The 20,697-nt window shown below is 43.8% G+C and overlaps 1 protein-coding gene across 1 annotated transcript in view; it reads left to right on the forward strand.

Moving 5' to 3' along the window:
- Positions 1 to 20,697, forward strand: part of STARD13 (StAR related lipid transfer domain containing 13) — a 167,375-nt gene that overhangs the window by 130,134 nt on the left and 16,544 nt on the right. Inside the window, exons 5-7 of the mRNA XM_052650353.1 lie at positions 10,616 to 12,000; positions 14,621 to 14,794; positions 15,935 to 16,094. Of these exons, the coding sequence (XP_052506313.1) occupies positions 10,616 to 12,000; positions 14,621 to 14,794; positions 15,935 to 16,094 (1,719 nt within the window). The remainder of the gene's footprint in view (positions 1 to 10,615; positions 12,001 to 14,620; positions 14,795 to 15,934; positions 16,095 to 20,697) is intronic.

Below are 20,697 nucleotides of genomic sequence, written 5' to 3' on the forward strand. Positions count from 1 at the left end.
AGTTCAGGATGTGTTCATTGTCAGGCTGGTTCATTTCATCATGGTTGAGCAGGTGGAGGGAGAGGGTAACAAGAGGATTCAGAACTCGCCCCATCTCTGCATTCTCACCCCTTGCCCTTTTCTCTAGTCACAAGGAACATCCTTCAGTTTCTGAGTCACTACACTGCCTCTCTCTTATAGGACTTTGCAGGCATTTTTCCCTCTGTAGGAGTAAGGCTGGCGATTTCAGTTCTGAAACAAAGTTATACTTTATTGAGCACTCAACTATTTTCCACAAGCTATGTCATGGCATTTCATGCATTGTGGCAGAGGGTCTCTGTTTTCTAGAGAAGGAAAATAAAACCTGAACTGGCTAAGTCCCTTGCCTGTGATCTATTAGCTGGTGGAGGAGCAGGGTTTCAACTTCAGGTGTGTCTGACTCCAGAACTGAGGCCCATAACCACTGTGCTGAAAGACCTCTCTTTCTCACTGAATTGATCCTTTTAGGAAACTCAGAATTAAAATCGCTAGCTACTTCTTTCATTTCACATCTTCTGTATGTAACAAGTCAAGCCGCACTATATTTTGAAGAAGCAGAGAAAACATCCCTGAGTTGTAAGAAAGTGATCTTTATTCTGGTCTACACAGAGAAGTCATTACAGCCCGTGGATTTTTAAGTCACTCCCGAGTAACCAAATCTTTAAAAATAACTTTAGCCTGAATTTCTGCTCTAAAATAACACCCAAAAAAAAGCACAAATGAATTTTGGTTGACCTCACCTTCATAACAATTTGGGGTTTGAGCTAGGAACCACAGGTTCAAGCTAAGGAGGTAAAATGGTGAAAAACGATATCCAGAGAATATATTAAAACATGGGCAATTTGTCCGGGTCAAAGAAAAATGAAAAATGTGGGAATAAACGTCCCAACAGCTGTCTGGCTGAATAGAGCCCTTGAGAAGTACACACACTGTTTGAAGCAGGAAGGTCAGATGTTGTTTTGGTTGTAACACATGGTTCTTATTAAACCAAGCGCAGCCACGCCTGTGTGGCTGTCTGTCCAGCTGCCAGTGCAGATCCGTAGCTGCTATGTATCACAAACACAAATGCCAAGGACTAACAATACGATTTGTTTTCAACCAAGTGGTGTGATTGAATTCTTCCCTTTATCACCAGCATTTCAAAACCCACATGTGGGACAGGCTTGAATAACATGCATTAGGCCATGTTACCTTCACAGAAGCTCTGCTGTGAATTGGTCCCTTCGGCTTTCTGATGTTCTTAATTTATGCCTTATGTTGGCTGTGGTGGCATATACTGTTATAGCCCTACTTAGCTGTGGGCCCCATGGATGCAGGCACTTGAATAAAACAGGGCTTTCCACATTGTAATGTAGGGACTTGTGGCCTGAATTTTGAAATAAATAAATCCAGTGAGTGGTCTCCACCTGCTCACGAATCTTAGCCGTGATGCATATTGGGGGCTGTGGTCTAAGCAACTACATAGGAGACCCCGGTGGTGGCACATGTCCCTATGATCTGCTCCTGACACAAGTCACAGACCAGCCCTTTGTCGTTGTTCAGTCTCTCAGTTGTGTCCAATTCTCCATAGCACCATGGACTGCAGCACGCCAGGCTTCCGTGTCCTTCACTATCTCCCGGAGTTTGCTCAAACTCATGTCCATTGAGTCAGTGATACCGTCCAATCAACTCAACCTCTGTCACCCCCTTCTCCTTTTGCCTTCAGTCTTTCCCAGCATCAGGGTCTTTTCCAATGAATTGGCTCTCACATCAGGTGGCCAGAGTATTGGAGCTTTGGCCAATCCTTTATTTTATTGCAAAAAAAAAAAAACTGAATACAGACTAGAACTAGGATAAATGATCAGAAGTAGAAAGTAAAACTTGAGAACCAAGCACCGCAAGAGCTTCAACCAACTGTGGAATTAGTTTGTTTGGCAGAAAAAAAAAAAAGACAGTAGCATTTCCTCTGGGCTTGTCCCTATTTTAATCAATCCAAGAAACAGAAATATAATGCTCACCTCTAATCTGCAGAGGCCCAGACATGTTTAATTCCCCAGAATGTCATCCCCAAATGGCTTCACCACCCGGGAACACAGTCATGCTTCTCCCTCCAGAGCTTCAGGAAGGCTGTGTGTGCTTCTTAGCACTCTGTGGTGTGATGAGCAGGTGCCCACAGTGCCCACTCCACAGCAGGTACCACTGCTCATCACTAACCCCACGTCATAGATGCAGAGATCGAAGGACAGGGAAGCCAAGTAACTTGCCCAGAGCCACTCAGAAACGGCACAGGCAGGATCTGAACCCAGTTGTTCTGCCCCTCTTGGCCCTTGAGAGAGATTCAGAAATGTATTGTCATGAGCTTCTGGCCCTCAGCCTGAGACCCGGAAGGGCTTCCTCAGCAATATATACAATTAGGTGTTTTTATTGTTTTAGAAGAGGGATATTTCTTGCTTTTTGTACTCAAGTCCACAATTTATTTAATGTCTTCATGGAAATTTATCTTTGGCTCTCTCATGGTAAAAGAGTCATGAATTTCACTGCTCTGCTTTGAATTTGGTTCTCACCTGATTTTGTTTAATTCTGAAGAGTTTGGTGGGTTGACCCAAGATGGGAGAAAAAACAAAACAAAATCCACAAATTGATGACAATGGTGAAGCCTCATTCATACTTAGGTAGGCGTGCACTTTCCTTGTACATCAAATACCACTCACTTGTAAAGCACCAAGACAACTGAAATCACACCTTACCACTTTGCAGAAGAGAAAAGCAGTCGTCTAAAGATTCAAGATTACTTTCCCCATGAGAAGCAGGTAGCGTGCCCTCAATCTTGGCCATGCATCTCACTGAAAGACTTACTAAACCCCTGCATTTCTGAGAGCCTGAGGACCCAGCCATTGCCCACCTTTGGCCTCAGGCTCCTCCCCTTGCAATGCTGCAAGTGGCAGGGCCGTGCTTCTGAGCAGGAGGGCTCAGCCACTCAGCCCCAGTCAACTTTCATGGAAGATACACATCTAAATTTCCATGTACTTGTGGAGTAGCCACCTCTTATGAGCTCGTTTCCAGTGTAAAGAGATGGTCAAATTTTGTTTAAAAAAGACAAAATCCTTCCCTTTGCAGTGTGTTTTTGACATTTGTCTCTGAAGCATATATTAATTTCAGCTATGACTATTCTCACTTTCTTAGAAAAAGCCAAAAGAAGTTTGAAGTTTCCTCTAAATTAAAAATGCCAAGGCACATGCAAAGCTACTCTTTCTCAGAAAACTGTTCCTTCGTTATGTCCTACAGAATTCAGACTTGCTTTATGACAACACTGAAATCTCCTCATTACAGTCAGTGTTAATGTGATGTGGGCTCTATTCAAAGTTAAAGTCAGAGACTGAAGACTCCAATAAGGATCTCTGTTAAATGAGGAAAGAGAGAGATGCGTACACACACAGGACTCCTACGCAAGATTTCCTGAGGCAGGACGAGCGGCTTCCAAAGAAGGTCCTGGTTAAAGTCACAGTTTTAATAAAGCTCTCTGAAATCATGACCGCAAGGTGGAAAGCAACACAGAAACCATGACTAATCGCCACGTTGCAGCCAGCATCTCATGGCCTGGATGCCGTGGGCATTTCAAAGGAGCTGCAGCTGTTGTGAGGGGGCCCGGTCTCAGCCTCCGCCTGCACCCTCCCCCCCCTTCATTGCCTTTCATAACCTCAAATGTCCCATCAAATAAGACACCACCTGGCAGCTCCAAACAGCAGAGCAAATGAGAGAAGTTACATTTCATTCCCTCATTCCCTCGACTGGAAAGTAGTACATCTTACATTAAAGAATGTTATGTGTGAATATCCTTGAACCTGGATCTTTGAGTGAGAGGAGCTCTTCACTCATCTTTTCCAACCTCCTCTCCAGCACAGGATTTACTTTCAGAGCATCCAATAATTCACTCAGCCTCTGTTTATAAACATCTAGACTTGAGTTCATTAAAATGCAAGGCAATTTATTTTTTCCTAACTACTGGAAGTCTTTCATATAATAGCTGACTTGATGTAACTCTTCTCTCTGGAGAGGCACAGAATATGGATTTCTTCTCTGTCCAGACCAGAGCTCAGCAAGCTACTGCTCCTGCTTTAGTAAAGAAAGTTGTACTGGAATAAAGCCACACCCATCCTTTTGGCTGCAAAGGCAGAGTTGAGTAGTTTTAATGTTCTAATATTTACTATCTGGCCCTTTACAGAAAGTTTTCTGACCTCTGTTCAGTCTAGAACAGAGTTTCTTAAACTGTCTACAGTGAATGATTGATTTTTTTAAAAACTTCCCAGCCTGCCACTGACCAAGATACTTTTGTAAAATTCATTACAAAACAATTATTAGAAACATGAATAATACTAGAAATATGAATGATACAATCATTAGATAATCTCTAATAATTGTACTAGAGAAAATACAAGACTAAATGTTTTATTAGACTTTGCAGATACAAAATTGCATTCCAATAAATATAACTGGAACAAATATAACAGAAAAGAATTACAAAAATTGTTTATATTTTTACTAAAAGTGTACACTTAGGCAATTAATATGAAGAATCACGATTGCATTTGCAACTTTTTTTCTGTTGTTCAGCTGTCAGAACTAAATAAAAAGTTTACTTTGAAATACCAATTCCCCATATTAAATGTCTATACACACATTTCAATCAAACACTATGACTATGAGTATTCCCCATGGTGAGTTTTCTGTTTGTTATCAAATTTAGGTTTGATTGACAGAAACCACTCACAGGCGAAAATGTGTATCTCGTGTGCTTCTTTGTTTTAATATTAACCATCATAAAGAAGCCGGTCTCACAGAATATGTTGAGTGGGGCTTACCTGACAGTCCAGTGATTAAGACTCTGCCTTCCAAATTGGGAGGGTGCAGGCTTGATCCCTGGTCAGGAAGCTAAGATCCCACATGCTTTGCAGCCAAAAAAAAACAAAACATAAAACAAAAACAATATTGTAACAAGTTCAATAATGACTTTAAAAATGATACACATTAAAAAAAAATAAAAATAAAGAGGTTTTTAAAGTAATTTTTTAAAGCTTTGGCTATTCTTTTTTACTTTTACCAAAATGAAGTAAGTGATGCTATATTGTCAAAATTCATCTTTAATCCACAGTCACTATCTAGTTTCCACAGTAGTCTTTCTGTAAAACAATGGATCCTGTACATTATACACTTTGGGTTATGCTAGATAAACTGATCTTGAAATGTCACATGTAACATGGACTTTGTGAGCCCAACACACAAGCTGGTCTCAACCCCGTTTAGTAAGACAAGTGTAGTGATCATGAGCTTGGATAGCACAGCCATGCTAAATAGTGACAAATGGTTTTAATACTTACTCTTAGTGTCTGAACTCACCTCACTGAAGACTGGTTAGGGGACTGTCAGCCCCTTGACCACACTTTGAGTTTGTACTGTTCTCGAATTCCTTTTCTCTAAACCAAACCATTACCCCTTTCAATCATCCTTCATAGAAGGTTGTGATGTCTAAATCACTGGCCAACTTGATTACTCTACTCTGGAAATATGTCCCATTCCCTGTGCGCCTTAAGCAGTGGCCCGTTGTTCCTAACGTATGTTACCGGTGCAGAATACAATGGGGCTGCATGTCCCAAGTGTTGAGATCCATGCTTTTGATCAGATATCCTAAGGTGGATGTCTTGGTTTGGTTACCACATTACATGGTTAACTCATATTAAGCCTAAATCTGCTACAACTCTCAAGACTATTGATAGGAAAGAAGACTGTTCCATCTCACACATCCTATAATAGATTTGTGAAGTTAAGTTCTTCATGTTTAACTTCATGAAATTTCATGTTATTACACAGGCCATCCTTCAATTCTGTTAAGATCGTTATGCATCTCAAATCAGTATTCTCTAACAACAATAATTAGTTTCATCTTGCACTTTAAGATTTATCTGGCATTTTCACATATAATCTCATTTGATTCTACTGGCAAACCGTGCCAGATGTGGGTTGTTATCATTTCCATTTTACAGCTGAGAAAATTGAGTCTTAGAGTGAGTGCCTTGCTTAAGATCACTTAGTGAGACCTGAATGGATGGGATGGGGGCGGGGTGGAAGGGAGGTCCAGAAGTGAGAAGACATACGTATACTTACAGCTGATTCACTTCAGTGCACAGCAGAAACTAACACAACATTGTAAAGCAGTCATCCTCCAATTAAAAATAAATAAACAGCAACAAAAAAGATCAGCTAGTGAATAATCTGTGCCATCTTCACAGTTTAAAAACATGAATCCTTCGGACTCATTCAACTTACTCTTAAAATGGACACAGCCTGAAGGTGTCCTCTATCATTTGCTTTCAGTCTTTCCATCACCGTCTCTGGTGGAGTTACTCAACCAGCTACTCACAAAATGCTCTGTAGCCTCCAGCAGTTTGGTGTCTTGGCCTTTTGTCAGTTCCTGGCTGAAATCCAGACACACCGTGTCCCTACTATTTCCCTGGTTTACTAAATCGTTGAGATAACAGAATAAAGTTAGTTTGGTGTGTATTTTTCTCATAAAAACATCTGACTCCTAGAGGTTTCCATTTTGCATTTCTAAATAATCACAAACTATTTGTGTTTAGCCTCAAAAAAAAAGAAAGAAAGAAATCTGATCATCTCCTAAGGAGTACACCTTACGTTTATTATCAGAGAGTCTGCTATGTCCCTGACCATCTGCTGGGCCATGAGTGTATAAAAAACTAAAACTGTGGTGTTTTTCATGCTGTGAATCAAGGCCCATTGGTAGGTTATCAGATGAATCTGGTGGGTTGCAAACAACATCAAAAAAAAAAAAGATGAAATGGACTAAACTAGAATATAAAATATCAGAGGATAAAGATAACTGTGATAGCATAAATTTATGTATTTGTTTATTTATTTAGCTTTAGTGTAATTTGTGTATGTGCCTTGAGTTGTGCTGGAATTTTTTCTTTTTAATGAATAGCTAACCTGTTTTGAGCACTTAGTATGTTCCATATACTATTATCAGTGCTGTATTGCTTCCTTTTTTCCTTCTTCAGTTTTATTGAGGTATAATTGACATATAGCACTGTATCAGTTTAAAGTGTGCAACATGATTTGACTGACATACATCATGACTACCGCAGTAGGTTTAGTGAATATCTATCATCCCAGAGATACAATACTAAAGAATAGAAGAAGAAAAAAATGTTTTTCCTTGTGATAAGAACTCTTAGGACTTACTTAACAACTTTCATATATAACATACACAGTGTTCATTATATTTATGGTGTTTTACCTTGCATCTCTAGTACCCACTTATAACTAAAGAATGTATTCCTTATTGTATGTCACTATCAGTTTCAAAGATCCTGCACCAGTGGGAAAAAACAGACACAGAATCATGTCAGTACCCTCTGGATGTACTCTGATAATTGCATACTAAAGAAGATAGATATCTTTTCCTTTTCTCTCTGTTTTATTTTTGTTTTTTATTGCTTTGATTTTTGTTTGTTTGTTTTGGTTCAAACCATCTAAATACTGCAAAATTTCCCTGAACTGTTTGCCTTTTTCCCCAGGAGTTTACCACTTTTTCACATGCCTTGGTTGGGTTGTAAATATCTCTTTTTGCCCAGAGCCAGTATAATAAGCTCTTAGAGCCCAGCAGACAGGAGCGGGCTTTCCATCCCTAGCCCGCAGTGCCCGGCTTGGCATCTTTTCTAAATCAACATAAAGAAGTCCTTCTCCAACTAGTATGTGGTTTGCTAGCATCAGTAACCAAGTTTGGGATTGCTTTAGAGGGCTCATTGGAGCCAACACTCAATGTTGTAGTTTCTATTTTAAAATATCTGTATTTTCTTTAAAAGCATATCCTTCTTTTGCCTTCTCAGAAACTATTTGCTAAAAGTTTTTTTCAGAATGTTTACTTAATATCAACTTCTCCTAGCTTCCTGAAATATGACATGAAAATCCAATAAAGTCAACCTCCAAACTGTCACAGTACCTGATATTTAAATGGCCCTCAGATGTCAGGGTTTATTGTATCCATCACAGGGAAAGAGGAGGTAGAAAATGCTATGAAGAAAGGATATTTTTGAGTCTTCATCCTAGAGTCTTGCCCTTTTTCCATTTGTGCAACTTTTTAAGCTCTTTCGCTAAAGTTTTATGCAGCTTTTTTAAAACTCAAAGCTAATTTCCCACCATGCTGCCACAGCTATGAAATTCTCTGTGATTGCCATGGTTTTCTACTTTCTTCCACCTTATACTTGAAAGTTCAAATTTGTCATTTAGTCTAATCCCTGTGAACCTAGATTTTCAGGGAATAAGAATGGAAGGATCCCACATTCACCGACTGAGCATCTGTTTATTTTTCCTTGAAGATAATATATTGCGATGTCCAGAGGAGTTCAGGTGGATGCCAGATATATAGAAAGATGGATAAGCCGTCTATCTTACATGGACAGGAATCACAGACACAACTGAACAAACACGAGAAAATAACAAATAAGCAAAATACCCCTCAGTGAAGGATTAGTCAGTGCATTATTTCATGTAATCCCCAAAGCAAACCTATGATGCAGAACCAATTTTCAGTCCCATTTTATAAATGATAGAAATCCACTTTGGAGAGAGTAAGCAACTTTCAGACAGTCGCCTAAGTCTAACTGGTACTGCTTGCACTGGCAACAAGGTCTTAGCACCGGATGCCAAAGTAAAGTGAAATAACACTTAGTCCAATTAATACATTTTTATATATACACACATAGAGAGAAAGAGAGCAGTTACTCTCTGCTCGGCATTGCTGCTAAGTCACTTCAGTCGTGTCCAGCTCTGTTCAACCCCATAGACGGCAGCCCACAAGGCTCCGCTGTCCCTGGGATTCTCCAGGCAAGAACACTGGAGTGGGTTGCCATTTCCTTCTCCAATACATTAAAGTGAAAAGTGAAAGTGAAGTCGCTTAGTCGTGTCCGACTCTTTGCGACCTCATGGACTGTAGCCTACCAGGCTCCTTCGTCCATGGGATTTTCCAGGCAAGAGTACTGGAGTGGGTTGCCATTGCCTTCTCCACACTGGGAGGATATAAATATGAACACAACACAGAAACGCAGGCCCTGGTCCTGATGAGCTTATCCGTAACAGTTGAGAGTAGGTGCTTGGGACATGAGATTAAGATAGCATTATAATAAATGTTACAATAAAGATCTAAACCTAATGCTACAAGAGCACAATGGAAGCATAATCACTGCCTTGGGGCTGTCAGGAAGGCTTCAAAGAGACCCATGAAGCTGAGTACCCAAGAATGGTCAGGCATCAGGGAAGGACAGGGGACCATATAAACCGTTTAGGCTCTTAATCCTGTCACAGAGCTGGGTGTTGGGCCTAGTTGCAGGTCAAGGAGCAGAATGCAGGAAGATGGGGAGGAACCGCTAACATAAGAAAAGCACATTGGAGTCAGGTTGAAAGAGCTTCAGGTTGAAAGTCAGGTTGAAAATGCCATACCCAGACTTTGGAGAGCTAAGGGAAACGGAAAGTGTCTAAACTGGGAAACCCTGTGATCACACTTGGATTACACTGTGGAAAGCCGTTTAGATGGAGAGGAAGTTGACCTGGTTTTTACTGTAATAACCCAGCCAGAGGTGCCAAGGGCCCACACTGGGGAATGAGAGTGAAGATATGAACGAGGGAGCAGATTTGAGAACCATTTCAGAGTTGGATCTTGGTAATACACATAATGAAGAGAAAGAAGGAACGGATGATCCAGTTCGTCTGGAAAGGAAATTATTTATATGTCTGTGCTGGGCTGGGCCCAGGGATTTGCAAAGATAAACAAACTGGATTCAGGGAATCCAGACTCTCCTGTCTCAGGGGCTACAAATTCAGGCAGAACCCAGACGTAAGAGAAATGTGTGAGGTGTATGACAGGGCAAAATGGTGGGGCCATAGCACCCAGATACCCATGTCCCAGGAAGGCGCTCGGATCCAGGGCTGATTAAAAACAAGAAGGCTGGCCCGGTGGTGCTGGCTGGGATGTGACCTTCCTCCACCAGGAATCTCTAGAATGGCTCCCAAATTTCCACTTCCAGGAATTTGGAGATAATTTGGCTGTTAACTTACATGGGAACATATGCTAAGAATCAAGTCTGGGAGACTAAGGAGTACTGGCTTTGAGATCTAGTGACTCTGAGGCTCGAAAGAGGAAAGCTAGAAATATGGTCCTAGGGCTCCGTAAAGAGATTTAAGGAAAGAAGTAAGTGCCTTCTATGGCAAGATTGAATTTCTACTCAAAAAGGGAGAACTGCAGGTGTTTTATATTTAGCCTGTCTAGCCAGATGGTAATTACGTCCCCTATAATCACTCCACAAAGCTTCTTAGAGAGGAAGGAAGGAAAACTGAAGGGAAGAGAGCTGGACGGGTTGGGAAGGGAGCTTCCAGCTACTGGGAAGGAAGAGGGCATCCAGAACAATAAATATGGTGGAGAGACCAGCAAAAGGGTCCACCCATGAGAGGGAGGGCAGGACAAGGCAGGGGTGCCATGCCCATGCTCCCCTAACTGCCCTCTCCACCCCTGCCACCCTTCCATTATTAGCATCCTGCTGCTGTTTTCCAGGGTGACGACTCCGATGAGGAAGATCTCTGCATCAGCAACAAATGGACCTTCCAAAGAACCAGCCGCCGGTGGTCTCGCGTGGACGACCTCCACACACTGTTTCCTGGAGGAGACAGAAATGGGTCGTCGGGAGACATTAGGATGAAAAACACGACCAGCAGTGAAAGCGTCCTCACGGATCTGAGCGAGCCTGAGGTCTGCTCCATTCACAGTGAAAGCAGCGGTGGGAGCGACGGCCGCAGCCAGCCAGGTGGTCACGGCGCCGGCCGGGAGGCCTTTGAGGGCCCCGGGCAGTACTGCGCTGACGGCCCGGTCATGCTGGACGCCACGCTGGTGGGCAACAGCCTCCTGCCATCCCCCAAAGACGGGCTCCAGCACCCTTTGCACCCAAAGAATGAGAAGCCCAGCCGGGCCAGAGCCAAGTCATTCCTGAAACGCATGGAAACGCTGCGAGGGAAAGGCGCGCAGGGAAGGCACAAGGGGCGGCCCGGGGGCCTGGTGATCAGTGGGCCGGTGCCGCAGCAGGAGCCTGAGTCCTTCAGGGCCATGCAGTGCGTCCAGATCCCAAATGGACACCTCCAGAACTCGCCCCCCGCTGCCGGCAGTGCCGGGCTTCCTGGCCCCACCAAGTGGGGTGCTGAGAGCAGCCCCTCGGAGAACAGCAGCAGCGGGGGGAGCACGCCCGGCCTGAAGGAGCGGAGGTGCCAGGAGGCCCACAAGCGCGGGGGCATGTACCTCGAAGACCTGGACGTGCTGGCGGGGCCAGCACTGCGGGACGCGGGGGACCACCACACACACGAGTTTCACTCGCAAGAGAACTTGGTGGTACACGTCCCCAAGGACCACAAGCCAGGGACCTTCCCCAAGGCACTCTCTATCGAAAGCCTCTCGCCAACAGACAGCAGCCAGGGGGCTAGTTGGAGGACCGGGAGTATCTCCCTGGGCAGACAGCCTGGCCCGGGGCCCAGAGAGCCCAGGCTCGTGGGGTCCTGCCACAGGGCGAGTCGGGTCAGCATCTACGACAACGTCCCTGGCTCCCACCTGTACGCCAGCACCGGGGACCTTCTGGACTTGGAGAAGGATGACCTCTTCCCTCACCTGGATGACATCCTCCATCACGTCAACGGGCTCCAGGAGGTGGTGGATGACTGGTCCAGAAACATGTTACCCGAACCACAGACACACAGTGCCGGAGAGGCTGGATTCTCCCCCTTCCCCTCTCCCACTCAGATCACCTTGGATTTTGAAGGCAACTCTGTCTCTGAAGGTCGGACCACACCCAGTGACATGGAAAGAGATGGAGCATCTCTTACTGAGTCAGAGGCCGCTGGGATCAGAGAAAGGAGGGACTCAGGAGTAGGGGCCTCTCTGACCAGGCCAAACAGGTTGGTGGCATGGCTTTGTGAAATGAGGTTTAAATCCATTTCATAATAATTATGGTCTGTTTATTTAACAAACATTTATAGAGTACCTTCTAAATATTTAACTGGTCTAAGCGAAGTATGCAGTTGGGAATTATTTGAGCAGTAGTATGGCTTTTGTGCAGATTGAATCCATTTTAACTCACATTTGTTTCTCCCAGTGTTTACCCTTTAATTCAATCTTCAGTTCAGTTCAGTTCAGTTCAATTCAGTCGCTCAGTCGTGTCCGACTCTTTGAGACCCCATGAAACACAGCACGCCAGGCCTCCCTGTCCATCACCAACTCCCGGAGTTCACTCAAACTCATGTCCATCGAGTCGGTGATGCCATCCAGCCATCTCATCCTCTGTCGTCCCCTTTTCCTCCTGCCCCTAATCCCTCCCAGCATCAGAGTCTTTTCCAATGAGTCAATTCTTCACATGAAGTGGCCAAAGTACTGGAGTTTCAGCTTTAGCATCATTCCTTCCAAAGAACACCCAGGCTTGGTTCTATGCAAAAAAAAAAAAAAAAAAATTGAGCTTATGTGCAAAGCACTGATGACAAGGCCCATTGCCTGTGCACAGGCTCTTCCCATGACCTTGCCAAATCTTACATTTTTAAAAAGTTCTATGAGAAATTTCTGAGATCTAAGGTGTAATCAAGAGAGTTCCAGAAAAAGATCTATTTCTGCTTTATTGACTATGCCAAAGCCTTTGACTGTGTGGATCACAATAAACTGTGGAAAATTCTGAAAGAGATGGGAATACCAGACCACCTCACCTGCCTCTTGAGAAACCTATACGCAGGTCAGGAAGCAACAGTTAGAACTGGACATGGAACAACAGACTGGTTCCAAATAGGAAAAGGAGTACATCAAGGCTGTATATTGTCACCCTGCTTATTTAACATATATGCAGAGTACATCATGAGAAACACTGGGCTGGAAGAAGCACAAGCTAGAATCAAGATTGCCGGGAGAAATATCAATCCCTCAGATATGCAGATGACACCACCCTTATGGCAGAAAGTGAAGAGGAACTAAAAAGCCTCTTGATGAAAGTGAAAGAGAGTCAAAAAGTTGGCTTCAAGCTCAACATTCAGAAAACGAAGATTATGGCATCATGTCCCATCACTTCATGGGAAATAGATGTGGAAACAGTGTCAGACTTTATCTTTTTCGGCTCCAAAATCACTGCAGATGTGACTGCAGCCATGAAATTAAAAAACCCTTACTCCTTGGGAGGAAAGTTATGACCAACCTAGACAGCATATTCAAAAGCAGAGACATTACTTTGCCAACAAAGGTCCATCTAGTCAAGGCTATGGTTTTCCCTGTGGTCATGTATGGATGTGAGAGTTGGACTGTGAAGAAGGCTGAGTGCTGAAGAATTGATGCTTTTGAAGTGTGGTGTTGGAGAAGACTCTTGAGAGTCCCTTGGACTGCAAGGAGATCCAACCAGTCCATTCTAAAGGAGTTCAGCCCTGGGTGTTGTTTGGAAGGAATGATGCTGAAGCTGAAACTCCAGTACTTTGGCCACCTCATGTGAAGAGTTGACTCATTGGAAAAGACTCTGATGCTGGGAGGGATTGGGGGCAGGAGGAGAAGGGGACGACAGAGGATGAGATGGCTGGATGACATCACCGACTCAATGGACATGAGTTTGAGTGAACTCCGGGAGTTGGTGATGGACAGGGAGGCCTGGCGTGCTGTGATTCATGGGGTCGCAAAGAGTCGGACATGACTGAGCGACTGAACTGAACTGAAGGTGTATGCAGTACTTTATATGTTTATTTTGACTTTAAAATGCAGAATACAAAGCACATAAAAGCTGTTTTACTATCGTCATTTCACAAGCACCTTAGATAAATGTCCCTGGAAGGGAGCAACCAGTAGGAACAGTCCTACTGTGCGTGCTGCTGGGTCTCTCCCAAGGCGGTGATGTCTCTCGGGCTCACTGCTGTGCAACCACATCAGGAGAGCTTCATCTGCACCTGTCACAAGTCAGAGTGTGGAGTCAGGACAGCAGTGTGATGGTACTCTGCAGCTCCCAAATGTGTGTGATCTCTGTCTCCGCCTCTGTCTGTCTGAACGTTTCTCTCTCTCTCTCTCTTACACACACAGTCTCAGGTGCTTTCAACACTGTGGGAATGAATTTAGGAATAAACTAACACATAAAATTTATTATATCACTTATTTAAGCCTCCTAATGGTGGCTCCAACGGTAAAGAATCTGCCAGCAATGCAGGAGACCTGGGTTCGATCCCTGGGTCGGGAAGATTCCCTGGAGAAAGGAATGGCAACCCACTCCACCATTCTGGCCAGGAGAATCCCAGGGACAGAGGAGCCTGGCAGGCTACAGTCCATGGGGGTCGCAGAGTTGGACATGACTGAGCAACTAACACCACCAGTGAAACAGATGACTTCTTCCAAAATAGTTTCTTCTGTTTGTTCTGTGCATTTTGTGTCTTTCTGCTCCATTTGCTCTGTGACTCTCTTAGCTCGGAAACTATTTTGATTAGCTACTTAAAAATCGGTAACATCTCATGTTTTCTGACAAACCCATCCCCTTTGTGACTGGCTTCTCTGACGGTCTTTCTGGTAAAGGCGACTCCGGTGGAACAGCTTCCAGCTCTCACACCAGCCGCAGCCATCTACGGCATCACCCCACATCAGCGGACAGACAGCCGGCCAGCTGAACCTGCTCCAGCGCTTCTCGCTGCTCCGCCTCACGGCCATCATGGAGAAGCACTCCATGTCCAACAAGCACGGCTGGACATGGTGCGTAGCCCATTCACCTTGGAGCAGACCATTTGTTCCAGGGCTCAGTGTGTGATGGCAAGCACTTCTGTATTTGCTTTCTGAGTTCTGAGGAATCTGGTTGTTTCTTTCACTGCCAGTCTCTTAGGGAAAAAAAAATGCCCAGAGTTCTTCCTCAGTGTCCGCCTCTGGGCTGCCAAAGCCTGGATGAGATGTAGCCTACAGGAAGCATTGCTTTATTTGTTGCTCTCTGTCAGTTTCCAGGGAAGGCAGTCAGGTTCCAAGTAAAGAGTGATTAGTTGTGAACAGAGACATTAAAAATAAACTTGCCATAAAGTAATTCTGGCAGTTTGCAAAGAAAACATCTGTTTCTTGTATCTCCTGGCCCAATGCAGAGCTCCACACTTAGAGCATTGCTTCATTCTGAGAGCACTGAACTCTTCAAATATAGTTCCGCTCTTATTTCATTGGCTAATAAAAACAAGACTATGCAGTAAACCTTTGGAATAAGGAACTCACAAAAGCGTATGTTGGAACTTGAATGTGGACCGATTTTACACAATTTGATGAATTTGGAAAAATGTAAGATGTGCTGCTAATTGTCATATGTTATATATTATGCACAAAGAAGAATTGGCAGTTTATATTTCATAAAATATAATAAGAAAGTTATAAATTGTGTGGTTAAATCAACATATGCTTGTGTATTAAAATTTTCTTTAAAAAGTACAACTGGTTCTAGAAAAGTAAGGGGAGATATTAACATAATATTTTATCTTCTCTTCTTTCTCCTCCAACCCCAATCAAATTTCTTCTTTCTGATGTAGTTTTTAATTTTGTTTTGTTTTGTCTTATTGGGGACTTTAAAGTGTTTATCACTTAAGAAGTGTGTCTGTCACAGTTAAACTGGAATGTCAAGCACTTGATTTGAAAGCAGGGCCGTAAATCCATTCTGCTAATGTGAATCACCCTGTTTAACAGTTAGAGGCACAGGGCACACACAGTCCTTCCAATGTAATGTGAATTATCAAGGGAGAAATGTTGAATTCCCCGGCGCCTGTCAGATGTTCCAACAAAAGCTTGGCTTCCCTCTTGCTTTCACAGCCTCTCCCCGTAGTGTGCTCCACGAGGCGTGTATGACCTGGTTTCTGTGAATTTTAGGGCAGTTCCAAAGTTCATGAAGAGGATGAAAGTTCCCGATTATCGAGACAAGGCAGTCTTTGGCGTTCCCCTCATCATTCATGTCCAGAGAACTGGGCAGCCCCTGCCACAGAGCATCCAGCAAGCACTGAGATATCTACGCAGCAACTGCCTCGATCAGGTAGGGTCATCAGTCCCAGGCACAGGCCAGGCAGCACAGAGCGCCAGCCAGATCAGATCCATCCAGGGTCAGACAAGACATGCCTCTCTGAAAGCAAAGGCACTGTTGTCTTTAGAGGTCCCTGTTTAATTTGACCAGGTGACATCCTCATCAAGCCATGTGAGGATGTTTCCTCACTGGCAACTTGAAGGACACCCCGGAATGACTGCAGAAAGCTAATGTTGATCATTTGTACCTGTGATGGCTAATTTGTGTTCCCCGGAAGCTGGGAGTAAAGCTATCTACTCCATTTCCTTTTAATTATGGTCTCAATGCCACCACTGATTGCACAGCATTCTTTTATCCCTGTTTGTTTTTAAACTAGAATTAGGTGTTTATATCTCCCTTTATTAATTTTTTGAAGCAGTACCATGACTGTTTATATTTTTATTTATATATTTTTTAAATGTGCAAGTAAAATATGAAAATAATATCAGCTAAGTTAAATGTCCCTTCATCTTGTGGAGGTGATTAAAAAGCTCAAGCTGAACAAAATTTTTGGAGACCATTTTCCGTCTCCAGGACTGTGGGCGCCGCCACAGTGGTGGACAATGAATGGCCCAGAGTGTAACCTAGTCTATGATTAACCAGGCCAGGCCTTTGCTCCTCTGAATTAATACTCATTAGTTTCTCTATTAGACATTCTGTCCAAAATAAAAGCCATGTTTCTGCTTGATCAATTGCAACCTTGAGTATTGAGGGTATTTTCAGGTAACTATTTATAATGGCTTCTATTCATCTTACTCTTTAATACCGTGTGAAGAATCTGTGCCACTCTAAGGTTATTTGCACTTTTCATTGATTTACCCTTGGCCTTAAGCTAAGTGGACAGGAATGAGCTAAGCCACCCGAACTCATGAACTGATGTTGTCTCCACCCCGGTGCTGAGATCATACTTAGAATCAGGATGGTCCCTTGATGAATCAGATAGCAGTTTTCAGTGGAAAAGAACAGGAGTAACTTCTTCATTCAATGCCATCACTGATTGAACTCAATGCATTTTGCCCTTTTCCCTTCCAACTTGTAATTTAGATAATACACACATCTTCATTTTTTCATATTTAGATGTTACCATGAGGGTAAACATGGTTGCTGTTACCATTGTGGTGGCGATGGCTGCTTTGTTGAGAAATGGCCTGGATGGCTTGCCTGTTATTTCTCAGAAAGAAAAGCAACAGACCACTTGTCTAAAACCAACAGCACTCATCTTTGGCAGATGCCCCAGTTAATGTTAATTGATTTGTGAGTAACATCCCGATAGAGCAATCCAATGAAGCTGATAGTTAAGCGTTAGATTTTTTTTTTTTAATTTTATAACTTTTAACCAAAGGCACACATTAATCAAAAGTAGAAGGTATATGGGTATTTTACTGAGAAAAATTTTTGGAGAGGTGGGCTCAAACATTTGCCAATACCCTGGGAATTCCCTGGTGGCTCAAATGGGAAAGAGTCTGCCTGCAATGTAGTGCGGGAGACCCAGGTTCACTTCTGGGGTCAGGAAGATCCCCTGGAGAAGAAAATGGCTTCCTACTACACTACTCTTCCCTGGAAAATCCCATGGCCAGAGGAGCCTGGCAGGCTACAGTCCACGGGGTCACAAAGAGTGAAACAACTGAGCAACTCTACTTTCACTCTAGTTAATCTCTTTTGCAGTCCTGAAAGCACTGCCACCATGCCCTTCAGCACAGGACTTTGAAGCTTCAACTGTACTTTTACTGGACTATTAATATAGACCCAGGATTGTATTTTGTGGATAGTAGCCTGCTATTCGGACACATTTTTCCAAACTTCTCAATTTTTGTAAAGGTATGTGAGACCCATCTCCCCTCTTGGCTGATTCTCTTCAAACCTTTGGCTCTAATGCTTATCAGCAAATGCTCTATTAAGAGAAAACAGGGTTTGTTCTGGAATGCTTAAAGCAAATGCTGCAGTTCAGCTACAGTCTTCACTCAATAACTGTAACCTTTCTTAAGTGCCCAGCATGTTTCAGGGATATTAGGAATCCTGCGCTCACTGCCTCATTCAATCCCATATCCACCCAGGGCAGGGTTAGCCCCCAGGTGGCAATGGTGGAGCCAACATTTGCTTGAAAATCTATCTCCAGGGCCCAAGTTTTTAACAAATGCATTTCACTACCACCTGTTAGAATTGCTTGTCCCCAGTGATTTTGGGGTGATGCCACCTCTGGCATTGAGGAACACTTTGAGAAGTGGCCCCAAACAACTCACTGATGGATTCAGTGTCAGGATTGTGTTGATGGTGTTATTCGTTGTATCATGTGGTGTCTTTTCTGTAAGAACCGAAGAATTTTTCTTCCTCAGGGCCCAGCACCTGAAAGCATTGTTATTTTGGGGATAACTGACCTGTCTATATTAGGTACACCAGGCTCATTCAGCTGGATATGTTTTCCTCTCTACATTGGCTGCGAGAATTATTGAAACCAAATGCACATTCTGCCTGTAGTTAATATACGCAACATGGGGGCATGCGTGAATTTTGTGTGTGAACCTCATTCCTACTTCCTGCTCTCTTTTTCTATCCTTATTTTCCTATTGCTCTGATGGTCTCATCTATGATCCTTAATTTATAGATCACTGTAAGTCACTTTGAATTCTTTCCTAAAAAGATTGGCTACACACGCATTGTAATATCACCACTCTACTCACTGCGTAGTCTTTATGTAGAACGGAAAGCAGTCCTGCCCCCTGTAGACTCTGAATAAAGCTCTATCACCAGCACTGCTGCTGTTACTGATGCCAGTCTGCTGTTTGAAGCAAAAGTCATTCAAATGGAGAGAAGGAAAGTGGCACCAAATCCCCCTCAACCCCTGCTCCCTGGCTTAAGCTTATTCCCCGTCTCCGTTTCAGACCTGTAACTATTTTCTTTCTTTCTTTTTTAATCTGGACGAACACCCCCCTGAAAAACAGTATGCTGGCAAAGCCTTATAAGAAAAAGCCTCATTTCGTGGACAGGGATACTGACTGTAAATGTAAACACAAGGAACAAGTCAACCCTTCTCTTGTCTCCATCCAAAGAAAGAATCTGTCAGATGTCACAGGGACTTTCGCCTTATCCAGTCCCTCCCTTAGGAAGCACTCAGTGCCGGCAAGGACCCCCCATCTTCACCAGCAAAGAGTGTGAGGAGCACACAGAGGGCCCCCTCTGGTCCCTGCAAAGAAGGCAGGCAGTAACAGTAAGAAAAGGGCAAAGTAGAGAAACAATAAGAAAACCAGGCTCAGGAGGAAGACTGTCCTAGAGATTTAAGAGCCAACTCAAGCAAATAAAAGCCAGTGAATCAGAAAAGAAAGAGGGGCCAAAGAGCAGGGAAGGAGAACCCGCCGGATAAGCATTTTTCCTTCACCAGTGGCGCCTCCTCTGAATCGAAGACTCAGGTCCTACGCAGGATCCTGAGCCCCAGCCCCATGGCTGTGCAGGACCAAAGGGTCTAGGATGCCCTTCCTCTGAAGCACACGGACCGACTTCTCTGCTCCTCCTTTTACGTGGTCCCCTCCAACCACCTTCTAGGGCTGTCCTAATCCTCAGCCTCTGACCCCAGAGAGGGAGGCTCCCTCCCTGCTCCGCTCCTTCCCCTCAGGCTAAGCATTCTTCTCAGACAGGAGGACGTCACAAACAGCTGAAGACAGCCCAACAGAGCCCTGAAACAGGGCCACCACATCCCCAAGTACAGAACATCTTCTTGGTGATGAAATACAGTGTGTCCTTTTTTCACCTGAGCAGTTGGCTGGAGATGAAATAAGGATGTTTACCTTCGATTATGAATCATTGCAGACAGGGCAGTGTGTGAAAGGAGCCGAGCTCTATTGGCTGAGCTTTTATTTCTAGAAGTTCACAGAAGGGCTCACAGCCTGAATCAGCTGCACAGAAGGATAGATGATACCCAGGTTATACCCAGCTCCTGATAAGTACGGAGTCATGGCAGTGAGTGGCCAAACCTGCAAGGCTCCACATAAGAACCCGCTACGTGCTGCTCTCAGGCACCTTTCCCTCTCTGGAAAACACCAACCTTCTTCATTAGTGGCGCACATCCCTAAAGAAGAGGAAACACAAGTCCTGATAAACATCATTAAGTGCTGAAAGGATTAGCATAAGCAGGATGCCAAGTAGGAGATTCAACATTATTTAGATGAAACTTGAATTGCAATGCAGCACTCAGCCCACGCTCTCCTTTTAATGGGGTAACAAGTTTTAAAGGCCCAATTATGCCGTGAAGACACTTCATACTCAGGACAAGTATCCTCAACCTGCTGTCTACCTGACATCAGAATGAGATGTTCCTGGGTCTCTTTTTAAATTACACGTTGAGTCCTTGCTTTTCAAAGCTGAGTGTTTAGGTGGAAGAGTAAAGAGAGAGGACAGTAAAACCAGACCAGAGGGACACTCATCATTCGTCCTTTTATCCTGAAAATGAGAGATGACATGCAAGAGAGAAGCTTATGAAATGGATTTTGCATTGCTGACCACTACTCTTCCCTATTAAGAGAGGATGTTGGAGCCATACTTCCTGGGACGTGAGAGCAGGCCCTGCTGTGTAATTTGTGGAGTC

This window comes from Budorcas taxicolor, chromosome 12 (genome assembly GCF_023091745.1).
Source record: "Budorcas taxicolor isolate Tak-1 chromosome 12, Takin1.1, whole genome shotgun sequence".
Taxonomy (NCBI): domain Eukaryota; kingdom Metazoa; phylum Chordata; class Mammalia; order Artiodactyla; family Bovidae; genus Budorcas; species Budorcas taxicolor.